Below are 10,535 nucleotides of genomic sequence, written 5' to 3'. Positions count from 1 at the left end.
GGGCATAGGTTTAGGGTGAGAGGGGAAAGATATAAAAGGGAAAAGGGACCTAAGGTTTTCACGCAGAGGGTGGTACGTGTATGGAATGAGCTGCCAGAGGATGTGGTGGAGGCTGGTACAATTGCAACATTTAAGAGGCATTTGGATGTGTATATGAATAGGAAGGGTTTGGAGAGATATGGGCCGGGTGCTGGCAGGTGGGACTAGATTGGGTTGGGATATCTGGTCGGCATGGACGGGTTGGACCGAAGGGTCTCTATGACTCTCTGACTCTATATACATGGACTTTAGTAAAGCATTTGATAAGGTTCCCCATGGTAGACTAAAGGAGAAAGTGAAGTCACATGGTGTGTAGGGTGTTCTAGCTAGGTGGATGAAGAACTGGTTGAGCAACAGGAGACAGAGAGTAGTAGTTGAAGGGAGTATCTGGAAATGGAGAAAGGTGACCAGTGGTGTTCCACAGGGGTCAGTGTTGGGGCCACTGTTGTTTGTGATATACATAAATGATCTGGAAGAGGACACTGTTGGCATGATCGGCAAGTTTGCAGATGACATGAAGATTGGTGGAGTAGCAGAAAGCATAGGGGACTGTCAAGGAATACAGGAGAATATAGATACACTGGAGAGTTGAGCGGAAATGTGAGGTGATCCATTTTGGAAGGCCTAATTCGAGAGCGAACTATGCTGTAAACGGAAGAGCCTTGGGAAATGTTGATGAACAGAGAGATCTGGGAGTTCAGGTCCATTGTACCCTGAAGGTGGCTGCACAGGTGGATAGAGTGGTCAAGAAGGCATATGGTATGCTTGCCTTCATCGGACGGGGTATTGAGTACAAGAGCTGGCAGGTCATGTTAAAATTGTACAAGGCATTGGTTTGGCCGCATTTAGAATACTGTGTACAGTTCTGGTTGCCACATTACCAAAAGGATGTGGACGCTTTGGAGAGGGTGCAGAGAAGGTTTATGAGGATGTTGCCTGGTATGGAAGGTGCTAGCTATAAAGAGAGGTTGTATAGGTAGTCACGGTCAGGTCCACGCCCCCCCTACAACCCACCCTCCCGTCCTGGCACCTTCCCCTGCCACTGCAGGAATTGCAAATCCTGCGCCCACATCTCCTCCCTCACTTCCATCCAAGGCCCTAAAGGAGCCATCCACATCCATCAAAGGTTTACCTGCACATCCACCAATATCATTTCTCCCGATGCGGTCTCCTCTACATTGCGGAGACTGGACACCTCCTAGCAGACCGCTTTAGGGAACATCTCTGGGACACCCGCACCAATCAAACACACCGCCCTGTGGCCCAACATTTCAACTCTGCCGAGGACATGGAGGTCCTGGCCTCCTTCACCGCCGCTCCCTCACCACCCGACGCCTGGAGGAGGAATGCCTCATCTTCCGCCTCAGAACACTTCAACCCCAGGGCATCAATGTGGACTTCAACAGTTTCCTCATTTCCCCTTCCCCCACCTCACCCCCGCTCCAAACTTCCTGCTCAGCACTGTCCCCATGACTTGTCCTACCTGCCTATCTTCTTTTCCACCTATTCACTCTACCCTCCTCCCTGACCTATCACTTCATCCCCTCCCCCACTCACCTATTGTACTCTATGCTACTTTCTCCCCAGCCCCACCCTCCTCTCATTTATCTCTCCACCCTTCAGGCACTCTGCCTGTATTCCTGATGAAGGGCTTTTGCCCGAAACGTCGATTTTACTGCTCCTCGGATGCTGCCTGAACTGCTGTGCTCTTCCAGCACCACTCGAATCCAGAAGATGCATGAGTAGGTGGGGAGCAGAGGGATACAGATCATTAGGAATTGGGCGATAGGTTTAGACAGTGGATTTGGATCGGCACAGGTATGGAGGGCCGAAGGGCCTGTTCCTGGGCTGTAAATTTTCTTTGTTCTGCTTTGTTCTAATTCTGTAGGAGTGACTTTGGGAGATACACCAGTGACACACCCTTGATCCGAGATTGTGGAATAGGAATCGCTATCGCAAAAGATAGACTGATTATATTCTGCAGAATGTGGATTGGAATTATGGCACACTACTGGTCACAGGCCTCGAGTCTGAAAAACATCCCTCCACTACCACCCTCTGTCACACATTTTCAAGCCAATTTTGTATCCAAATGGCTAGTTCCTCCTGGATTCCGTGTAATCTAACCTTGCTAACCTGTTTACCATGCAGGACTTTGTCAAGCGTGTTGCTTAAGTCCATGTAGACAACGTACATCATTCTACCTTCATCGGTCTTCTTTGTCACTTCTTCAAAAAAACTGAATCAAGTTAGTGAGACATGATTTCCCATGCAAGAAACCAAGCAGCCCGGCCTTTCCAAATATGTGTAAATCCTGTCCCTCAGACTGCCTCCCCATGATCTACCTACCACTGATGTCAGGCTCACCAGTCTATAGTTCCTTAGCTTTTCCTTACCACCTTTCTTAAGTAGTGGCACCATGTTAGCCAACTTCCAGTTTTCCGGCACCTCACCTGTGACTATCAACAATCCAAATATCTCAGCAAGGGGCCCAGATATCACTTCCTTAGCTTCCCACAGAGTTCTGGGATGCATTTGATCAGGCCCTGGAGGTTTATCCAACCTTATGCAGTTTAAAACGTCCAGCCTCCTTTGTAATAAAGATACTTTTCACGATATCGCTGTTCATTTCTCCACCTTCTCTAGCTTCTCCACATCAAATACTGACACAAAGGTTGGTGATCTTTAAGGGGCCCTATTCTCTCCCTAGTTAACCTTTCACCCTTAATGTATTTGCAGAATCTTTTTTAGGATTCTCCTTAACCCTAATTGCCAAAACTACCTCCAATCCCCTTTTTTTTGTCCTTCTGGATTACTGTTATCTTCTAAGACAGGAAATCTGGCACCTGTCCACACCTCTCATAGTTTTATATGCTTCTATCAAGTTGCCCCTCAGCCTCCAACGCTCTTGCAAAAACAATCCAAGTTTGTCCAATCTCTCCTTATAGCTAATACCTTCTCTGAGAGGCATGGATAGGGCAGATAGTGTCTTTTTTTCTGGGGATGCCAATGTCAAATACTCAGGGGGGGCAGAAATTTAAGATGAGAGGGGAATGTTTAAAGGAGATGTGTGGGGAAGCTTTTACACAGAGGGTGGTTGGTGGCTGGAACGCATTGCCAAGGGAGGTGGAAGAAGCAGATACAATAGCAACATTTAAGAGGCATTTTGTAAGGCACACAAATACAGGCAGGGAATAGAGGGATACAGACCTTTTACAAGCAGATGGGTTTACTTTGGAGTGGTGTCATGGTGGGTCAAAGGGCCTGTTCCTGTGCTGTACTGCTCTATGTTCTTGAAGTCCTCACAAGCAAAAGAATCAACTCAGCAAACCCTGTGAACTGGGGCCCTTCAACTCTGGTTCCCTCCATCCATAAAACCAATTTCTTTTTGTTTGTCTGCGCCTATCTGAGTATGTGTGTAGGGAGTCAGGACGCGGTTTAGTGATTTAACTAATTCAGTCATATGTTGAGAGAGCTCACAGTTGCTTACTTGTGATTGGAATTTATTCATTTCTAACAATTATTGTGATTTGGAGATGCCGGTGTTGGACTGGGTGGGTGGTCAAAGTTAAAAATCACACAGCACCAGATTACAAGCCAACAGGTCTATTTGGAAGCACTCGCCTTTGGAGCGCTGCACCTGATGAAGAAGCAGCGCTCTGAAAGCTAGTGCGTCCAAATAAATCTGTTGGACTCTAATCAGGTGTTGTGTGATTTTTAACTTAATAATTATCAATTCCTCTTCAGTTACAAAATCCTGGTCTGTGTTTTCTATTAACTCAGGTCTATCCCGCAGATAAGTGAGAGACTTTGTGTGCTTTGATAAAAATATTTAACACCTTTTTGTCACCTGCGGGAATAACAACGCTTCATTTCCAATGAGACATCCTAATGAGTCGTAACACAGGTGAGAGTGAACTACATTCCTGTAGGTGTGGAGTCACCCATAGCCCAGCTCAGGCAGATGGCAGATTTCCTGCTTTCGAAGACATCAGTGATCCAGATGGAGCTTTATGACAATGAAGAATGCTAGCTTTTTCTTTCTGAGCATTTTATTGAATTGAATTTTCACCATCTGTTGTGATGGGATTTGAATGCATATCTCTTGAACATTAGCCCAGTGACATCAGCACCACCTCCCCGTCATATGAACCATAATTACCAACAGGAGTCTGTTGAGTCTAATAATCATATTTTGACGCATCAATGTAACTGCCCCCTCTGATAATGACAGCCCAATGCTTTGTATTTAACACTGCAATGCAGTTACACTGAAACTGGAGTGACACCTACCAAATGGGGCTTGAAGTGGCCATACTCTGTGTCAATGGGATCTGGGTGTTTAACTGATTCACAAGTGTTTACATTCCCAATATCTTTTGAGTTTCCTGTCTTCACTGTTGCTCAGTGTACTTGCCACACGGTTTCTCAGAACCTACCGCATTGCCCATTTTGTTTGGTGCCCTTCATTATCTTACTTGTCACGGAGTGCCACCTGCTGCAAGATCAAGGGAAAAGAGGAACTTCAAAATAACTTCGAAGTCAGTTTAAGATGGTGCGCAATCTGCCCTCTGTTGCTTTTGAATTGGACGGTGAGCACCGATGTGGTGCTGCGGGTGGACCAGGCCTTGAAGGAGATGTTTTGAGACTGTGACCCAGATCAGACAACCTGAGGATGGAAGTAGAATGGCCAATCCCAGTGGCCTGGGGAGACGGGGCATTGAAGGAATCAGTGCACCTGAATAAACATTAACGTATTGCACTGGGGAGAAGGATGGACCCAGAAAAGTGAGACTTGAGGCTTTAATGGAGGAGAATGACTCACAGAAAATATTCATCCAAAGTCCCTGGCACAGAACAAGGCCATAGTGTGTCGCAGTTGAGCAATGGGCCACCAGGTCTAACACTAGCACGGCAAGAGACGGAACTTGATTTGCATATCCAAACTTTTATTTAGATAGGCTTTTGCCTCTGCTACCCAATCAGGCAAAGAGTTGCAAAACCCATAAAGATCCATCTCCTACTCCTCAAAGCCTACCCACTGAGGCACAAGTCAAGAATGTGATGGGCATCTCAACAGTTGCCTAGACGGCTGAAGCCCCAACAATACTCAAGAAGCTCAATACCATCCAGGCCAAAGCAGCCTGCTTCAATGGCATCACATCCACAAACATCCACTCCCTCCACCATTCACTCACATTTACTCTATGACACTTGTCAAAGCACCATCTACAAGGCGTCAACCACACATTTTCCCAGTTGGGAGCCATTTTGCCATTCCTTCACTGTCACTGGCTTAAAATCCTAGAATTCCGCTCCTAACAGCACTGTGGATGCTCCAACACTATAAGGAATGCCACACTGCAGGTAGGTAGTTCACTACCAGCTTTTCAAGGGGATGAAGAATAGGCAACAAAAGCTGGTCTTGCAGCGATAATCACATTCCACAATAAAATTAAAATCAATGCAAGAACAGGTGTTCAGAACCAGGTGTGGGTGACTTGGCTCTGGAATGAGAATGACCCGAATCTCAGTACATCATTGCAAAATAAAACAAAACACATTGAAGCAAAAACCCTTAATTGTTGTGTTCAAAATATGATGGCAACTGCATATCGTAGTTAGGACTCTGGGATGGACTCCAAATCCCTGAATTATTTATCTTTTTTGAAAAAAACTGACAGATTGCCACTCCAGGTGGCCTCTGAGAACATAGTTGCTCTGTGTGTTGGAAAAAGCAGTTAAGCCTACAAGTATATGCTAATAGTTCCAGGAAAACATCAAGCCTTGTCCTCAATATTTATAACTTTTATGATAATGAGAATTCCCGTCGAGTTCAAAGTTACTTACTGTGCTGGAATTTCGGTCTGTTGTCATTAACATCAGACAGGGTAATGGTCACGGTGGTTGTCACGGAGAGACCTCCCTTTAGCCCAGCCATATCTTTAGCCTCGATAATAACCACGTGCTGTTCTTTGGCCTCTCTGTCTGTATTAGGCGAAGCAACTCGAATAACTCCTGCAGAATGCATTCCCAATTAGTTTAAAAATAAAAATATCCTTGTATCTGAAATCAGTTTGGAACGATAAACAAGAAAAGAATTTCCAATTGGTTCTACTATGTCAGATAATGTAAAAAGTCCCACAGATCAGAAATTATTTCCCCCTGGATTAATGTCTGGGAATCACCAAAAGGCAATTTCTACTGATGTTAGAAATTTAAGGTTCATTATTTTTCCAAGGAGTGACATTTCAGCTACGTAAATCATTTATTTATTGAATGCTTCTCTGTAGGGCACATAAACATGACAAAATGTATTCCAGTTGTAGCTGAGATATGAGCACCTTGTTTACCTCCACAGATTAAATACTTCCTTTTCCACTCAAGTAATTGTCCAATTAGAACATCGAACATAGAGCAGTACAGCATAGGAACCACCCGGGTGTTTGCCTTTTGTGAGTGTATAAAAAAAAACAAATACAGCATAGGAACAGGCCCTTCGGCCCACCATGTCTGTACAGACCATAATGCCATTGTAAACTAATCCTATCTTCCTGCACATGCTCCACATCTCTCTATTCCCTGCCTGGTTCAGATGTCTGTCTAAATGCTTCTTAAGTGTTGCCACTGTATCTGCTTCTCCCACCTCTCCTAGCTGTGTTCCATTCATCTACTGCCACTTGTGTAAAAAAACCTGCCTCACACATCCTCTTTAAACTTTCCCCCCTCACTATAAATCAATGCTCCCTAGTATATGACATTTCATTCTGAGGAAAAAGACTCTGACTATCCATCCTGTCTGTGCCTCTCGTAATTTTTATTCTTCTCACAGGTCTCCCCACAGCCTCCAATGCTAAGTGAAAACATTCCAAGTTTGTCCTGTCTTTGAACCAGTGCTTTTTCGTGAAAAGCCAAGTTCAAGTCACTCTTGTCTTATCAGATGACACAGCTGCTCTCATTAGAGAGACACAACTAGTGGTGATTTAACCTGAGGGCCATTGTACCTCAGGGGAGAAGAGAGGTTGAGAAGGCAAGACCTTTATGGTAACCTCAGTCAGTGTGGCAATTGAACCCATGCTGTTGGCATCATACACCTTCTCACACTGACCATCCAGCCAACTGTGTTAAACCAATCACCAAAGTACAAAGTTAGAATATCATTGACTCTCTCTTAGGTATGATGTGGAGATGCTGGTGTCGAACTGGGGTGGACAAAGTTAAAAATCATACAACACCAGGTTATAGTCCATCAGGTACTTCTGAATAAACCTGTTGGACTATAACCTGGTGTTGTGTGATTTTTTTAACGTTGTCTCTCTTAGGTGGCTGGGTCGATTTTGTGAATGGCTGCGAGAGCAAAGCAATAAATAATCCAGGCCTGGAGGATTTTGTATAAGGCCAAATGAATCATTAGATTGACATCACCACCATTCCTTCCTCCCAAGACGACATTATTCTCCAATTTGTCCCAATTCATGCATAACACTGTAAATAAAATGGGCATAAATTTACATACTTTATCCACTGAGTTTGAAAAATGTAGGCATAATGTAAGCCTTAAATTCTCCAGGGACTATCTAGCATTCTAAAAAAGTTGGGAACACAAGAATATCTCCTTTCGAGTGAGGTGAAAGAGTGCAGGCTACGCAGCAATCAGTTCACTGGATGTGTGTTCCAATTGCTTGTTCCTCTCAGTTGACTGCTTCAGAGAGACTCACTGCTTGTGGACGTTGGTTTGTAGGTCTTCCTGGTCAAGATAAAGAAAGATTTGCATTTTGTTTTTGAGGCTCCCAGGCCATTCCAAGAACCCTTGTATCACTTTCAAAGTCTTTGCAAGCTCCCACAAACTGCAGTGCGATGGTGGGCACCTTTAGCCCCGCTGATTGGATCAGATAAAAATCAGGGCCTGGATGGGTGCCCTCTTCTTGTCTTCAAACAGTACCCATGCCTGTAACGGAGAAGGCAAATGGAAGGGCAGTTTCATCCCTCACCTGAAAGCAAAGCTTCCTGAACTCTCTGCACAGAGGCCAGTATCCCATCACCCTATATTTACATGTGCACAGTACATGGGCTCTGACCAGCTGGCTCAGAGCCAGTCCCTGGACTGGAGAGACATTCAGAATCTCCTTTTTTTTATTTTATTAGACAATACAGTTTACAAAACAGTTAACATCAACAGCAGTATACAGAGAAACAGCAATTTTACAAGGGAGTGGAATTGCAAAGCCAAATCCCAAGCCCTATCGTTCAACCAGTTTTCAGGGAAATGAGGTCAAACCTCAAATTCCCCTGTTTATTTTCATTTTCCTCTGACACTCCTTTTGTTTATTTATTTTTCTTTCTTTTTAAAATTTTTAAATTCTTTCTTTTTACTCTGTTTTTATGTTGTGTGTGTGCACAGATGTGAGACACAGTGAAAGACACAAGGTGTACGAATCTTTATTCAGTTTCCACCACCAGGAAGAAAGGAAACACTCGAGTGGCCAGTGACAAGCAGTGCCCTTCACATCAAAGGGCAATGCTGGTGATCAAACAGTGAAGGGGAGGGTAGGGACTAAATCAAAATAGAGTTGGAGGGGGAAATAATGCACTCCACTCCCTGCGGTGCCCACCTCTCCCTGAAATCCTCCTGTTATTTTTTTTTTATATTTTAACCCCCACACTACCACCTAAGTGCGGTAGTGCTTATTTTTTCCCCAGCACCCATGGTGTGTGTGTGTGCAGGGGTGAGACACAGTGAAAGACACAAAGTGCACAAATCTTTATTCAAATTCCACCACCAGGAAGATAGAGAAACACCTGGGTTCTCCTGGTTACTTTTAACCGCGGAAGAGGGGTAGGCAGTCGGCCCTAACGACCCCCTCCACGGCCCGCTGCCTGGACCTGTTGATGGTCAGTTTGGCCAGGCCCAGGAGCAGACCCACGAGGAGGTCTTCAGACCTGCCCTCCCTCCTCCGTACCGGGTGCCCAAAGATCAGGAGCGTGGGACTGAAGTGCAGCCAAAAACAGAGGAGAAGGTTTTTAAGGAAATCAAAAAGGGAGTGCAAACGCCCACACACAATATACACGTGGTCCACGAACTCCACAGCACCACAGAACAAGCAGTTGGGTTGGGAGTCCGTGAACCACCGCAACCTGCGGTTGCAGGGGACTGCTGCATGCAACACCCTCCACCCCAGATCCCCGAGAGAAAGGGGGAGGACTCCCGCGTAGAGAGCCCTCCACTGGGGATCCTCCTGTTATATCTGTCAGCCAGGGCTCCCTGATTGGCCCAGGTTAACACTCCCAATCTTGAACTCATAGTCAATGAGATCCACCTGGTTCCAATCACTACATCTGATAGTGGTACACTGCTATGGGGAGTCAGTCTGCATCAGTCAGGGTTTGGAGAAAGAGTGGGATTAAGGCTTTTCCAAAAATAAGCCCAAGAATGGACCCGATATGATACTAACTGACATGAATCCTTAAACATTAAAAGACATAAGCAAATGGTTTTTTTTTTATCTTGCACTCTTCAGTATTCGGCCTCATGAACAGATTTGTGAAAGAAGCATCAACTCATACTTTGCTCAAGTTGGAAGAATGGAAGGCTTGGCCTTCTTGTATTTTTTAGCAATGTTTAAGTTCTATACTACTAAACAGTTTTTTTTCCAAAAACGGGATATAAATATAACTGGTTTGGCCAGCAATTATTGTCTAGAGGGCAGTTATGAGTCATTGCTGTGGGTCTGGAGTCACAAACTAAGTAAGGATGGCTTTCTATAGGTATGTCAGGAATAAAAGAATGACTAGGGTAGGAATAGGTCCAGTCAAGGATAGTAGTGGGAAGTTGCGTGTGGAGGGTGAAGAGATTGGGGAGACACTGAATGAATACTTTTCGTCAGTATTCACTCAGGAACAGGACATTGTTGCCGATGTGAATACTGAGTCAGAACTAATTAGAATGGACGGCTTTGAGGTATGTAGGGAAGAGGTGTTGGAAATTCTGGAAAGGGTGAAAATAGATAAGTCCCCTGGGCCTGATGGCATTTATCCTAGGATTCTCTGGGAAGCAAGGGAGGAGATTGCAGAGCCATTGGCCTTGATGTTTAGGTCCTCGTTGTCTACAGGAATATTGCCAGAAGACTGGAGGCTAGCAAATGTGGTTCCCTTGTTCAAGAAGGAGAGTAGGGATAACCCTAGTAACTATAGGCCGGTGAGTCTCACTTCTGTTTTGGGCAAAGTCTTAGAGAGAATTGTAAGGGATAGGATTTATGAACATCTGGATAGGAATAATATGATCAAGGATAGTCAGCATGGTTTTGTGAAGGGCAGGTCGTGCCTCACAAACCTTATTGAATTCTTTGAAAAGGTGACGAAGGAGGTTGATGAGGGGAAAGCGGTAGATGTGGTATATATGGATTTTAGTAAGGCATTTGATAAGGTTCCCCATGGTAGGCTACTGCAGAAAATACGGAGATATGGCATTGAGGGTGAGTTGGAGGTTTGGACTAGGA

The 10,535-nt window shown here is 44.9% G+C and overlaps 1 protein-coding gene across 1 annotated transcript in view; it reads right to left on the bottom strand.

Moving 5' to 3' along the window:
- The window catches only part of LOC122548764 (cadherin-7-like), a 138,462-nt gene that overhangs the window by 55,459 nt on the left and 72,468 nt on the right, over window positions 1-10,535 (bottom strand). The window contains exon 5 of the mRNA XM_043687532.1: window positions 5,890-6,057. Within this exon, the coding sequence (XP_043543467.1) occupies window positions 5,890-6,057 (168 nt within the window). The remainder of the gene's footprint in view (window positions 1-5,889; window positions 6,058-10,535) is intronic.

Source organism: Chiloscyllium plagiosum, chromosome 4 (genome assembly GCF_004010195.1).
Source record: "Chiloscyllium plagiosum isolate BGI_BamShark_2017 chromosome 4, ASM401019v2, whole genome shotgun sequence".
Taxonomy (NCBI): domain Eukaryota; kingdom Metazoa; phylum Chordata; class Chondrichthyes; order Orectolobiformes; family Hemiscylliidae; genus Chiloscyllium; species Chiloscyllium plagiosum.
Note: the sequence above shows the minus strand (reverse complement) of the source record. Positions and strands in the feature narration are given on the sequence as shown.